Raw genomic sequence first — 15,479 nt, forward strand, 5'->3', positions numbered from 1 at the left:
GAAAAGGCCCATGCGAGGATGAGATTCCAGGAGATCCTTTAAATAATAGCAACATATCATTTAAATAATGGTGACATTTCATTTGTCTAGAACAGAATACTTTTGACCAATACTGAAAGCTGCAACATGAACTAGGGCAGGTGCTCAGCAGGGGTGATCCCATCAGCATCACCTGGGAACTTGTTAGAAATGCACGTTCTCCCCAGTCCAGACCTATAGCATTGAAACCCTGAGGTGGAGCCCAGCAACCTGAGCTTTCACTATTCTTACAGGTGGTGTGATGTATGCTCTAGTTTAAGATCCAGTAGCCTAGAACATCTTCTAAGCCTTTGGATTCTCTTGGAATTAAATCCATCCAAAGTCATGATACACAAAGAACTCATCCCCTCTATGCCTTGTTCCACCCACATAGCTGTGGAGCCCACCCTCTTAGAGCTCTGCAAATGTAAAATCTCTTCAAAGAACCAAGTTACCAAATGGAATGCAAACCAACACAATAATGGTTGGCACTTCTTTCCCAAAGCACAAAAAAAAAAAAAAAAAATTCTTAGGAACTCAATCATGAAAGCATTTAAATCTGAATGTCAAAACCACCCATTTCTCTATGTGTGGCTTTCAAACAAGCATGTTATAGTATACATGAATCTAAAAAAAAGAAAAAGACAAAGATTTTAGGTGATACACTCCAACACTCTTTACTGCTCTAGAACCCTTACTGAAAATTAACACATCAGCAGGAAAATTAATCAAACTTGAACAGGAAGAATTTGAGTAAAAATATTGGGTATTTTTTGTTTTAATCTTCAGCTTAAGCATGATTTCCACTCAACATTATAATTGGAGAGAAGTTCTGATCATTTCCTTGGTATTTTACATGCTTAAAATTTAGCCCAGTCTTTGAAAACCCTCTCCAGCTTCTGACCAAGCAGAACTTTGCCACTCACTTTGAACTTGCCGGCAAGGAAAGCCTTCTGAGGGTTCATCTTGCCCAAAACCAACTCCATAAAGACAGGTTCTGGGATTGTGAAGACAGTGTCTGCTGGGAGCCTGGCAGATCCTGGATACATGTCTCCAGAACCATTCTTCAGATCAATGGTCCACTGCAGAATGATCTTCCCATCTTTGGTGATGTCTAGCTGAAAGATGGCATTGACTTTCTTTACCAGTTGGGCCCCCACCTCTTTGATGTGATGGCTAATGTCCTCAAACACAGGGAAGCTCTGGAATTCTGACAGCTCTAGAGGGTGTGGCACAGCAGGTTCCCGAGCTGCACCCAGTTCCTTGAACTGGCCTGCCTGAGGTCCATCCCCTGCTTTGATCTTGTGTTGATGGTCGATTCTCTTCCACATCTTACTGTGCTGGTCCTCTTGACCTTCCCGTCTGGTCTGTCAGCAGCTGTAGCCAGATTAATATCCACAAGTCAGATTGTGACATCAAAGGTAAGGCCCAAGTAGGGAATGAGGCTGGTGTGTGTGCTGCAGTCTTATTGGTCAAACAAATACTAAAATGTGACATGGGATGAGGTCTCAGGTAATTGTGAGGCAGATCCGCACCACCACCACCCCAAACCAATCAGGGCTGTTGGTCTCATAAGCCCAGAAAGTTCTGGACCCCATGTTGGGAATAAGAGGAAATGGCTCCAGAAGGTTCTTTGGTGATATGAACTCTGTCTTTCCAATGCAGATCTATCCCGGTAATAATCCTAACTCAGAGCAGCTATTCTGATTCCTTTAAAAGTGGATAATCAAAAAAAATAAATAAAAATTAAAAAAAAAAAACAAAAAAAAAATAAAAGTGGATAATCCTTAAGGCACAAATCCTGATGCTAGATTTGGCATTACCTGGCTGCTGGTGGAACAGGAAATGCTTTTGGGAAAAAATGCTTACTGGAAAAAGAATCAGCACCAGGACTTGCATCAGAAAGCTTCAGAGACACAGTGAGAGAGTAGGAGGAAAGGAATATCCCTAAGATCAACAGAAGATGCTGCTAGCCTCACATGATAATTGTATATAATAACATGGCCCTTATTCTGAGCTGAGGTACTGTTGAAGGCATTGTACATGTGTTAACACTTTTAACCTTTATTATAACCTGCTGAAGTAGGTACTCTTTTTATTCCCATTTTACAGATGGGGAAACCGAGGCAAGAAGAAATGAAGTGACTTACCCAAAGTCACACAACTAGTAAGCAGTGTAGTCAGGTTTAAAAAAAAAAAAAAGATCTGGTATGGTTATTTCCTTTGGTACCTGATGGATGAGCTGGTATGATCAACATGGAGCAGTTAAACAAAACCCAGTGGTTCCCAATACCAAGACTTTACCCTGAAGCCACCTGGTATAGACATCTGCATGAAGAATTTTAAATGAAGAGGTGAGAAATCCTTGATAAAATTGCTGTGAGTCACCAAAAGCAAACTGAGCCCCATCATCACCAGCTACCCATATCTGCTTTTCCTCAGGGCAGGGTTGTTCCTTCTGAATTATTCAGACAGCTTCCCAACTAGGCTGCCACTCCTGCCTCAGCATGTCGAATGGGAACACAGTTCTAAGTCCACATGTGTCCTTTTTATGCAATTCGATCTTTTATAAGTATTTCTACCATTAAAGGAAGTCCAGTATGAATGGCCAACATACACATGGAAAGGTGCTCAACATCATGAGTCTCCAAGGACATGCAAATTTAAACACAATGAGACAACACTTCCCACCCATCAAACTCACTAATACTGGAATGACTGACAATGGCAAGCGTTGGCAAGGCTGTGGAGCAACTGGAGCTCCTGTGGCAGGATTGGTGGGAGTGCAAAATGCTGCCACTGCTGTGGAAGACTGCTTAGTAGGGTGGTAAAAGTCAAACATACACTCAGCACACAACTCATAGGTTCTCCTCTTGGGTATTTATGCAAGAGAAATAGAATAATAAATAATAAGTATTCCCAGAAGCATTGTCCATTAAAGCAAAAACACAGAAGAAAATCCAAATCTTTTCTTAGGTCCTTATCTTCTGTTTATCAACTGAAGATTAGATAACCTAATTGGCATAATTATAGAATGGAACACTATTTGGCAACCCAAAGGAATAATCTCCTGAATCACTCCACAACACAAATGAACTTCAGATGCATTATGGTAAGCCAGATTCAAAGGATGACATACTGTATGATTCTACTCATATGACATTCTAAAAATGGCAAAACTGCAAAAAAAAAAAAAATGACCAGTGGATTGGGGGTAGAAAGTGAGTTTGTCTACAAAGGGAATAATTTTTTTTTGTGGGGGTAGGGGAGAATGATGGGAGAATGGTGGTAGTTACACAATTGTATACATTTGTCAAAATCCAGAACTATGTACTAAAAGGGATGCATTTAAATGTGTAAATTATACCTCAATAAGTCTGGCTTTAAAAACAAAAAGATGCAACAACAAAAAAAAGAGGCATGGGCAGCTCCACATTGCTACTGGTATGAGCTCTGTCTAAAGCAGAGGGCACAAGTCAAACCTGAAATACTGCATCTTTTTTCTTTTATTAGTTCCTATATCTATCAGTTGCTATTACTGCACTATGATACATAACTTTAAGCTTTAATTAGTTCTTATATCCAGTAACTCTTGCTATGTGTATTATGTGTCAAAATAAACCACCTCAAAGTTTTAGCAGCATATAACATTAAATGGTTATTTCTCAAATGTCTTTTGGGTGGCTGGGGTGTGCTGCCCTGGACTGAGACTGGCTAGGCTGCTCTACTAGACACATATCTCCCACCTTCTGTCTGCAACCTATGGGCCAGCCAGGCATGTCCCTCCTGTGGTAATGGCAGAAGTACAAGAGCAGCAAGTTAGAAAGGCCCAGACTTGGCCCTGACTCAATGCCACTCTTGTCCATGAACCAGCAGCAAAAGCAACTCTCAGAGCTGGGCGCAAAGTCAAAGGTTGGGGAAGCACGCCCTACCCCTGAAGAGGCCATGACAGGGCAAGAGGCAGGGAGACAAGAAAAACTGGGACTGATAATGCAATCTGCCACAGCTACTGACGTACACGTTCACATTTTAAGATCTAGATTTGTGGCTTTCCATATGCATGGAAGAATCCACAACCTTGGATCCACATCTTTATCTGGCAACAGTTAGCCATCATTGTAGAAAGGAGAGGCAGCTCACTACAGGCAGGAAGGGCTCCCCACAATTCACCGTCAGCATTATCATCAGGATAACACTTTTCTAGGTGTCAGGTGTTCTGAGGAAATGTTCCAGAATTCCTGAGATCTTTTCCTCACTAAATTTCACCAAAAGTTCTACAAGAATTTGGACAATGTGAGTATCAGGGATCCTCAAGTCTGTCATCATATCCATCCCCTCAACATATTTGCTGAGCATCGATCATGGAAAGCCCTGGGCTGGCATTGTTAACAATACACACAGATGGAAAACAAGTGCTGAGGAGGATGTGGAGAGAGCCAAACCCTTGTGTACTGCTGGCGGGAGTGGAGAATGGTACATTATTGTGGGAAACAGTATGGCAGCTCCTCAAAAAATTAGCCATAGGATTACTATATGATCCAGCAGTAACACTCCTGGGTACATACCTGAAATAAGTGAAAGCAGGCACTTGTACAGATATTGGGACATCCATGTTCATAGCATCATTCTTCACAACAGCCAAGAGATGGAAACAACTCAAGTGTCTATCAACATATTAACAGATAAATAAAATGTGGTATAAAAGAAGCAAAGGAAAAAAGACAGAGATAAATCAAGAAATAGACTCTTAACTATAGAAAAAAAAAAGTTGATGGTTACCAGAGAGGAGGTAGGTGGAGAGATGGGGGAAATAGGTGATGGGGACTAAGGAGTGTACTTGTCATTGTGAGTACTGGGTGATATATAGACTTGTTTAATTACTATATTGTACACCTTAAACTAATATAACACTGTATGTTAACTATACTGGAATTAATTTTTTTTAATTGTTTATTGGTGTTCAATTTACTAACATACAGAATAACCCCCAGTGCCCATCACCCATTCACTCCCACCCCCCGCCCTCCTCCCCTTCTACAACCCCTAGTTCGTTTCCCAGAGTTAGCAGTCTTTACGTTCTGTCCTCCTTTCTGATATTTCCCACACATTTCTTCTCCCTTCCCTTATTTTCCCTTTCACTATTATTTATATTCCCCAAATGAATGAGAACATATAATGTTTGTCCTTCTCCGACTGACTTACTTCACTCAGCATAATACCCTCCAGTTCCATCCACGTTGAAGCAAATGGTGGGTATTTGTCATTTCTAATAGCTGAATAATATTCCATTGTATACATAAACCACATCTTCTTTATCCATTCATCTTTCGTTGGACACCGAGGCTCCTTCCACAGTTTGGCTATCGTGGCCATTGCTGCTATAAACATCGGGGTGCAGGTGTCCCGGCGTTTCACTGCATCTGTATCTTTGGGGTAAATCCCCAACAGTGCAATTGCTGGGTCGTAGGGCAGGTCTATTTTTAACTCTTTGAGGAACCTCCACACAGTTTTCCAGAGTGGCTGCACCAGTTCACATTCCCACCAACAGTGTATGAGGGTTCCCTTTTCTCTGCATCCCCTCCAACATTTGTTGTTTCCTGCCTTGTTAATTTGCCCCATTCTCACCGGTGTGAGGTGGTATCTCATTGTGGTTTTGATTTGTATTTCCCTGATGGCAAGTGATGCAGAGCATTTTCTCATATGCATGTTGGCCATGTCTATGTCTTCCTCTGTGAGATTTCTCTTCATGTCTTTTGCCCATTTCATGATTGGATTGTTTGTTTCTTTGGTGTTGAGTTTAATAAGTTCTTTATAGATCTTGGAAACTAGCCCTTTATATCTGATACATCATTTGCAAATATCTTCTCCCATTCTGTAGGTTGTCTTTGAGTTTTGTTGACTGTATCCTTTGCTGTGCAAAAGCTTCTTATCTTGACGAAGTCCCAATAGTTCATTTTTGCTTTTGTTTCTTTTGCCTTCGTGGATGTATCTTGCAAGAAGTTACTGTGGCCGAGTTCAAAAAGGGTGTTGCCTGTGTTCTTCTCTAGGATTTTGATGGAATCTTGTCTCACATTTAGATCTTTCATCCATTTTGAGTTTATCTTTGTGTATGGTGCAAGAGAGTGGTCTAGTTTCATTCTTCTGCATGTGGATGTCCAATTTTCCCAGCACCATTTATTGAAGAGACTGTCTTTCTTCCAATGGATAGTCTTTCCTCCTTTATCGAATATTAGTTGACCATAAAGTTGAGGGTCCACTTCTGGGTTCTCTATTCTGTTCCACTGATCTATGTGTCTGTTTTTGTGCCAGTACCACACTGTCTTGATGACCACAGCTTTGTAGTACAACCTGAAATCTGGCATTGTGATGCCCCCAGATATGGTTTTCTTTTTTAAAAATCCCCTGGCTATTCGGGGTCTTTTCTGATTCCACACAAATCTTAAAATAATTTGTTCTAACTCTCTGAAGAAAGTCCATGGTATTTTGATAGGGATTGCATTAAACGTGTATATTGCCCTGGGTAACATTCACATTTTCACAATATTAATTCTGCCAATCCATGAGCATGGAATATTTTTCCATCTCTTTGTGTCTTCCTCAATTTCTTTCAGAAGTGTTCTATAGTTTTGAGGGTATAGATCCTTTACATCTTTGGTTAGGTTTATTCCTAGGTATCTTATGCTTTTGGGTGCAATTGTAAATGGGATTGAATCCTTAATTTCTCTTTCTTCAGTCTCATTGTTAGTGTATAGAAATGCCACTGATTTCTGGGCATTGATTTTGTATCCTGCCACGCTACCGAATTGCTGTATGAGTTCTAGCAATCTTGGGGTGGAGACTTTTGGGTTTTCTATGTAGAGTATCATGTCATCGGCGAAGAGGGAGAGTTTGACTTCTTCTTTCCCAATTTGAATGCCTTTAATGTCTTTTTGTTGTCTGATTGCTGAGGCTAGGACTTCCAGTACTATGTTGAATAGCAGTGGTGAGAGTGGACATCCCTGTCTTGTTCCTGATTTTAGGGGAAAGGCTCCTAGTGCTTCCCCATTGAGAATGATATTTGCTGTGGGCTTTTCATAGATGGCTTTTAAGATGTCGAGGAATGTTCCCTCTATCCCTACACTCTGAAGAGTTTTGATCAGGAATGGATGCTGTATTTTGTCAAATGCTTTCTCTGCATCTAATGAGAGGATCATATGGTTCTTGGTTTTTCTCTTGCTGATATGATGAATCACATTGACTGTTTTATGGGTGTTGAACCAGCCTTGTGTTCCAGGGATAAATCCTACTTGGTCATGGTGAATAATTTTCTTCATTTACTGTTGGATCCTATTGGCCAGTATCTTGTTGAGAATTTTTGCATCCATGTTCATCAGGGATATTGGTCTGTAATTCTCCTTTTTGGTGGGGTATTTGTCTGGTTTTGGAATTAAGGTGATGCTGGCCTCATAGAACGAATTTGGAAGTAATCCATCTCTTTCTATTTTTCCAAACAGCTTTAGGAGAATAGGTATGGTTTCTTCTTTAAACGTTTGATAAAATTCCCCTGGGAAGCCATCTGGCCCTGGACTCTTGTGTCTTGGGAGGTTTTTGATGACTGCTTCAATTTCCTCCCTGGTTATTGGCCTGTTAAGGTTTTCTATTTCTTCCTGTTCCAGTTTTGGTAGTTTGTGGCTTTCCAGGAATGCGTCTATTCCTTCTAGATTGCCTAATTTATTGGCGTATAGCTGTTCATAATATGTTTTTAAAATCGTTTGTATTTCCTTGGTGTTGGTAGTGATCTCTCCTTTCTCATTCATGATTTTATTAATTTGAGTCTTCTCTCTCTTCTTTTTAATAAGGCTGGCTAAAGGTTTATCTATCTTATTAATTCTTTCAAAGAACCAACTCCTGGTTCTGTTGATCTGTTCCACAGTTCTTCTGGTCTCGATTTCGTTGAGTTCTGCTCGAATCTTTATTAACTCCCTTCTTCTCTTGGGTGTAGGATCTATTTGCTGTTTTTTCTCTAGCTCCTTTATGTGTAAGGTTAGCTTTTGTATTTGAGTTCTTTCCAGTTTTTGAATGGATGCTTGTATTGCGATGTATTTCCCCCTCAGGACTGCTTTTCCTGCATCCCAAAGATTTTGAATGGTTGTATCTTCTTTCTCATTAGTTTCCATGAATCTTTTTAATTCTTCCTTAATTTCCTGGTTGACCCTTTCATCTTTTAGCAGGATGGTCCTTAACCTCCACGTGTTTGAGGTCCTTCCAAACTTCTTGCTGTGATTTAGTTCTAATTTCAAGGCATTATGGTCTGAGAATATGCAGGGGACAATCCCAATCTTTTGGTATCGGTTCAGACCCGATTTGTGACTCAATATGTGGTCTATTCTGGAGAAAGTTCCATGTGCACTTGAGAAGAATGTGTTTTCAGTTGAGTTTGGATGTAAAGTTCTGTAGATATCTGTGAAATCCATCTGGTCCAGTGTATCATTTAAAGCTCTCGTTTCTTTGGAGATGTTGTGCTTAGAAGACCTATCGAGTATAGAAAGAGCTAGATTGAAGTCACCAAGTATAAGTGTATTATTATCTAAGTATTTCTTCACTTTGGTTAATAATTGATTTATATATTTGGCAGCTCCCACATTCGGGGCATATATATTGAGGATTGTTAAGTCCTCTTGTTGAATAGATCCTTTAAGTATGATATAGTGTCCCTCTTCATCTCTCACTACAGTCTTTGGGGTAAATTTTAGTTTATCTGATATAAGGATGGCTACCCCTGCTTTCTTTTGAGGACCATTCGAATGGTAAATGGTTCTCCAACCTTTTATTTTCAGGCTGTAGGTGTCCTTCTGTCTAAAATGAGTCTCTTGTAGACAGCAAATAGATGGGTCCTGCTTTTTTATCCAGTCTGAAACCCTGCGCCTTTTGATGGGGTCATTAAGCCCGTTCACATTCAGATTCACTATTGAGAGATATGAGTTTAGTGTCATCATGATAGCTATTCAGTCCTTGTTTTTGTGGAATGTTCCACTGAACTTCTTCTTAAAGGGGAATTTTAAGAGTCCCCCTTAAAATTTCTTGCAGAGCTGGTTTGGAGGTCACATATTCTTTCAGTTCCTGCCTGTCTTGGAAGCTCTTTATCTCTCCTTCCATTTTGAATGAGAGCCTTGCTGGATAAAGGATTCTTGGTTGCATGTTCTTCTCATTTAGGACCCTGAATATATCCTGCCAGCCCTTTCTGGCCTGCCAGGTCTCTGTGGAGAGGTTTGCTGTTACCCTAATACTCCTCCCCATAAAAGTCAGGGATTTCTTGTCTCTTGCTGCTTTAAGGATCTTCTCCTTATCTTTGGAATTTGCAAGCTTCACTATTAAATGTCGAGGTGTTGAACGGTTTTTATTGATTTTGGGGGGGATCTCTCTATTTCCTGGATCTGAATGCCTGTTTCCCTTCCCAGATTAGGAAAGTTTTCAGCTAGAATTTGTTCAAATACATATTCTGGCCCTCTGGCCCTTTCAGCACCCTGGGGAACACCAATTAAACGTAGGTTTTTCTTCCTCAGGCTGTCGTTTATTTCCCTTAATCTATCTTCATGGTCTTTTAATTGTTTGTCTTTTTTCCTCAGTTTCCCTCTTTGCTATCAACTTGTCTTCTATGTCACTCACTTGTTCTTCCACCTCGTTAACCCTCGTCGTTAGGACTTCTAGTTTGGATTGCATCTCATTCAATTGATTTTTAATTTCTGCCTGATTAGCTCTAAATTCTGCAGTCATGAAGTCTCTTGAGTCCTTTATGCTTTTTTCTAGAGCCACCAGTAGCTGTATAATAGTGCTTCTGAATTGGCTTTCTGACATTGAATTGTAATCCAGATTTTGTAACTCTGTGGGAGAGAGGACTGTTTCTGATTCTTTCTTTTGAGGTGAGGTTTTCCTTCTAGTCATTTTGCTCAGTGCAGAGTGGCCAAAAGCAAGTTGTATTGGGAAAAGGAGAAAAAGAGAGGAGAGAAAGAAGGAAAGAAAAGAGAAAAAGAAAAAAAGGAAAAAAGAGAAGAAAAAGAGAAAGAAAAAGAAAGAAAGGAGAAAAAAAGAGTGGGGGAAGCAATCAGACATCAAAAAGAAAAAAAAATACGGGGGAGTATCTTCTGATTTTGTATACTTTAAGTCCCTTGACTTCCCCTGGAACTTGTCCCTCTAGCTGGTCTTCTGGGGGAGGGGCCTGTTGTGATTTTCAGGTGTTAGCACTTGGAGGAGCTGCTCTGCCCCTTGCCTGGTGCAGGGCTCAGTGGGGGTTGTGCACCCCGTGAAGCCCCAGGAGGAACCACCACAGTGTCGCCGGCCAGCTCTGGAAACCTTGATTCAGCTCCCACAGTAATTAAGGAGCTCTCAGCCTGCAGGGGCCTGGAGGCTCCGGGGCGGGGCCGCTGATCTGCTCAGCTCCAGGCAGGAGCGTCCTTGCTGTCCTGGGCCCTCCTGGCCTCTGCCTGTCCCGGGGGAGGCCGGATCCTGGGCTGTGTCCAGGCGCCCTGTGCTCCGGGGCCTGCGCTGGTGGATTCGCGCTCCCGCCCCGCAGCCCCCTCCGCGGAGCCTCCCCCGAGCCCCCCCCCGAGCTGCTCCCCTCTGCAGCCCCCTCCGCGGAGCCGCCCCCGAGCCCCCCCGAGCTGCCCCCGCCCCGCAGCCCCCTCTGCGGAGCCACCTCCCGAGCCCCTCCGAGCTGCTCCGGGTCCCGCCGTGCGCGCTGCAGCCCTCAGGGAGCTCGGCGCACTCTCCCGGGGCGCAGGTGTCTGTTAGTGTCCCAGGGAGCCCGAGGGCATGCTCGCCCTCTTGGGTCCTGCTCCAACTCCCTGGGAGCCCCTTTCCGCCCGGGAAGGTCGGTGCAGCTCCTGCTTCTCCGGGACGGGGCTCTCCTGTCCTGGGGACACTCGCCCCGGCCTCAGCCCGGCTCCTCGCGGGCCCCTCCCCCTTGGAAGCCTTTGTTTCTTTACTTCTTTTTCCCCGTCTTCCTACCTTGATAGAAGCGCGAACTCTTCTCACTGTTGCATTCCAGGTGTTCTCTCTTTAATTCTCAGGCCGAATTCATAGATTTTCAGGATGATTGGAAGGTTTTCTAGGTAATTTGGTGGAGACAGGTGATATGGAGACCCTACTCTTCCGCCATCTTGCCCCTCCTTCCTGGAATTAAATTTTTAAAAATAATAAAAACACTTATATGTTTTTAAAAATGTGGTAAACCCACAATGGAATATTATTCAGTCTTAGAAAGGAATGAAATTCCTATACATGCTACAATATATTTATTTTTTTTAATTTTTTATTTATTTATGATAGTCACAGAGAGAGAGAGAGAGGCAGAGACACAGGCAGAGGGAGAAGCAGGCTCCATGCACCGGGAGCCCAATGTGGGACTCAATTCCGGGTCTCCAGGATCACGCCCTGGGCCAAAGGCAGGCGCTAAACCGCTGCGTCACCCAGGGATCCCCCTACATGCTACAATATAGAAGACACTATGCTAAGTGAAATCAGCTAGACACAAAAGGACAAATAGTGTATTATTCCACTTATATTAAGTACCTAAAATAGTCAAATCCACAGAACCAGAAAAAAAGAATAGTGGTTGCCAGGGGCTGAAAGGAGGAAAGAAATAGAGAATTCCTGTTTAATGGGCACATAGTTTCAGTGTAGGAAGATAAAAAGTTCTCTCTTTTTTTTTAAGATTCATTTATTTATTTTAGAGAGAAAGGAAGTGTGCAAGCAGGTGGAAGGGGCAGAGGGAGAAAATCTTTAAGCAGACTCCCCACTGAGTGCAGAGCGCAATGCAAGGCTCAATCCCACGACCCATGAGATCACAACCAGAGCTGGAACCAACAGCTAGACACTTAACCGATGGAGCCACCCAGGTACCCAAGAAGATAAAAAAAGTGCTGAAGACTGGACGGTGGTGATGGTTGCAGAACAATGAGAACATCCTTAATGGCCCTAACTGCACATTTAAAAGTGGTTAAAATGGTAAATTTTATGTCATTTATTTTTTAACACATAAAAAAGAACACACAAAGAAAAATAAGTATGTCTAGAAAGCAGTTTAGCTTAGGAGAGAAAAACATACACATAAATATACAATGCAAACTATTGAAACTGCCCAAGAAAGAGACATGTAGTGGTTTTACAATATGTTCACACAGTCAAAACACATTACAACTTCCTATCTGCTCTCTCTGGAATTGCTCACTCTAGGTGAGACCACTGCCATGTTGTGAGGACACCCCAGCAGCTCTACAGACAGGTTTATGTGCTGAGGGACTCAGGCCTCCTGCCTATGGCCACATGAGTGAGACGTCTTGTAAGCAGATCCTCCAGACCTACTCAAACCTTCAGATGACTGGCCCTTGGCCAACATCTCAATTGCAATCCCAAGACAGACTCTAAGATGGAATGAAAGGAAGAGGAATGGTCAAAAGAGTCTGAGCTTCAGAATAACTGCCAAAGTGGGAATCCAGACAAATGCCATTAATGTGTGCTGCATCTTTCAGAAGCAAAGTGTCAGCGATGGCAGCAAAGCATTGGCCCTAAGCAGACCCTTCAAAAGGTTCCACTGGAAAGGGCGGGAGAGAATCAGGAAGGAAAGTAAGGAGACAGGACAATAGAAAGAAGTGTTTCTTAGGAGAAGGGAGGCATGAACACACTAATATGCAGAAGGGAAGTAGAAAATGAGCAGGAAAATGCAAGGGAAATGGGAGGAAGCTATAGTGCAGCTAGGAACTTCCCTCCAGCCTGGGTTTTGATCCCAGCAGTAGGACCCTGGACAAGCTGCCCATCCATGTGGTATTTCTGTCTCTCCACCACAAAGTGAGGACAACAGCATACAAGTGCCAAGGCTTTTGCTGTAAGGATGAAGTGAGATAATCTGTAGAAAGTGTCTGGCACAGATAAATGCTTTTCAAGGTTAGCTCTTCTCAGAAGATGAGATACAAAAGGAAACAAGATCCTGCAGGAAGTAGTGGGAAAGGGAAGATGGGCCTCAAAGAGGCATAGAGGATCCTTGCTCCTGTCCAACAAAGAGCAAGCAAAGGAAAATGAGCAAAGATACTGATGACTTTGAGATGAAGAGAAATATCACCAGTTGATGATCCCTGTCTATCTCTCCAGACTTTTCTTTCATCATGTACCTATAGGAGCCCTGGAGACCAAATGGTTTTACACTTCCCTCCTGAACATTCCTTGAACTTCCTTCCTCTAGGTTTGTGCAATCTGCCCTCTATTTCCATCAAAATTCTGTCTTTCCTTCACACCTCAGTTTAAACCACATCAGCCTCTATCGAGCCCCACCCCCTGTGCAGTAAAATCTGCACAAACAACTAGCTAGATATATGTCAGGTTTTGGGGGTCAGACACATGCTAAATGGGGGACAGGTGCATAGATTTAGCCCAAATCAAGCATGGAAAGAACCAGAAAACATTTTACTAAGACTATGGGGTCAGTGGGAAATCCAATAAATCATTTTTCTTCCCCCTCTGAATTATAACAAAATTGAGAACCAAGACAAGGAATGGCAGATGGAAACCAAAATTCTCCCTTTAAGTAATAACTAAGGGGGAGGGGCACCTAGCTGGCTCAGTTGGAAGACCACTGGACTCATAATCTTGGGGTTGTGAGTTTGAGTCTCATGTTGGGTGTAGAGATTAAAAAAATAAAACTTAAGTGATAACTAAAGGAAGCATAGTTGAATGAAAGTACTTAATATGAGGCCCCAGTGAACTTGCCAACTACATCCCATAATACAAGGCAGAGTTATCCAACTACCTATCAGCCTCCATCCTGGGGGGCCTCTGCCTATGAGACTGGTAGTGAGGGGCCCGTTAAGGGAAAGTTATGGACATGAAGGAGTTCAGCTTATACTTCCCAGATTGACCACCCAAAAAGTCATCACAAACATCATGAAAAAAACCCTCAACAAAGTAGGTTAAGAAGGAACATACTTCAACATAATAAAGGCCTTACTTGAAAAACTCACTGGGAACATCTATGCAATGGGAAAAAACTGAAAGCTTTCCCCCTTTGTTTAAGGTCAGGAACAAGATAATATCCACTCTCACCACTTCTGTTCAACATAGTACTGGAAGTCCTAGCCACAGCAGTCAGACAAAAGCAACAAAAAAATTAAAAAGCATCCAAATTGGTAAGTAAAAAGTAAAATTTTCATTATTTGTAGATGAGGTGATACAATACAGAGAAAACATTAGAGATTCCAGCAAAAAAACTGCTGCAACAGATAAGCAAATTCAGTAATTGCAGTATACAAAATCAATGTATAGAAATCTGTTGCACTTCTATACATTAATACTAAAGCAGCAGAAAGAGAAATTAAGAAAACAATCCCACTTACAACGGCACCAAAAACAATAAATTACCTAGGGATAAAATTAATCAAAGAGATAAAAGACCCATACTTTTAATACTATAAAACACCAATGAAAGAAATTGAAGACAACATAAAGAAATGGAAAGATATTTCATGCCCATGAATTGAAGAATAAGTATTATTAAAATATCTATTCTACCCAAAGTAACTACATAGTTTTAAAAAGATTTTTATTTATTTATTTGAGAGAGGGAGATAAAACACAGAGGAAGTGCAAGAGGAAGAAGCAGACTCCCTGCTGAGCAGAGAACTCGACATGGGGTTCAATACCAGAACGCTGAGATCAGGACCTGAGCTGAAGACAGATGCTTAACTGGCTGAGCCATCCAGACACCCCAAAGCAACTACACATTTAATGCAATCCCTATCAAAATACCAATAGCACTTTTCAGAGAACTGAAACAAATAATCCTAAAATTTATATGGAACCACAAAAGACCTCAAATAGCCAAAGCAATCTTAAACAAGAAAAGCAAAGCTAGAGGCATCACAAGTTATACTACAAAGATGTAGTAACCAAAACAGTGCGGTACTGGCACAAAAATAGACATATAAATCAATGAAAAAGAATAGAAAATCCGTAAGTAAACCCACAATTCTATGGTCAACTAATCTTCAACAAAACAGGAAATAATATTGAATGGGAAAAAGACAGTGTTTTCAATAAATGGTGTTGGGAAAACTGGACAGCAACATGCAAAAGAATGAAACTGGACCACTTTCTTACACCAAACACAAAGATAAACTCAAAATGGATTAAAGAGCTAAATGTGAGACCTGAAACCACAAAAATCCTTGAAGAGAGCACAGGCAGTAGTTTTTCTAACATTGGCTGTAGTAACATTTTTCTAGATATGTCTCCTAAGGCAAGGGAAACAAAAGCAAAAATAAACTATTGGGACTGCATCAAAATAAAAACCTTCTGCACAGTGAAGGAAACAATTAAGACTAAAAGGCAGCCTACTCAATGGGAGAATATATCTTCAAATGACATATCTGATAAAGGGTTAGTGTCTAAAATATATAAAGCGCTGATACAACTCAACACCCCAAAATGAAAAATCC

The 15,479-nt window shown here is 41.6% G+C and overlaps 1 protein-coding gene across 1 annotated transcript; it reads right to left on the reverse strand.

Annotated features, from left to right (window-relative positions):
• Positions 1-669: 669 nt before the first annotated feature.
• SCP2D1 (SCP2 sterol binding domain containing 1) lies at positions 670-11,146 on the reverse strand. Its single transcript, XM_025469156.3, has 3 exons — positions 11,002-11,146; positions 4,584-4,682; positions 670-1,395 (listed from the first exon to the last, which is right to left on the reverse strand). The coding sequence occupies exon 3, from the start codon at positions 1,347-1,349 to the stop codon at positions 879-881; it is 471 nt and encodes a 156-aa protein (XP_025324941.1). The 5' UTR covers positions 1,350-1,395; positions 4,584-4,682; positions 11,002-11,146; the 3' UTR covers positions 670-878.
• Positions 11,147-15,479: the final 4,333 nt, after the last annotated feature.

This window comes from Canis lupus, chromosome 24, assembly GCF_003254725.2.
Source record: "Canis lupus dingo isolate Sandy chromosome 24, ASM325472v2, whole genome shotgun sequence".
Classification (NCBI taxonomy): domain Eukaryota; kingdom Metazoa; phylum Chordata; class Mammalia; order Carnivora; family Canidae; genus Canis; species Canis lupus.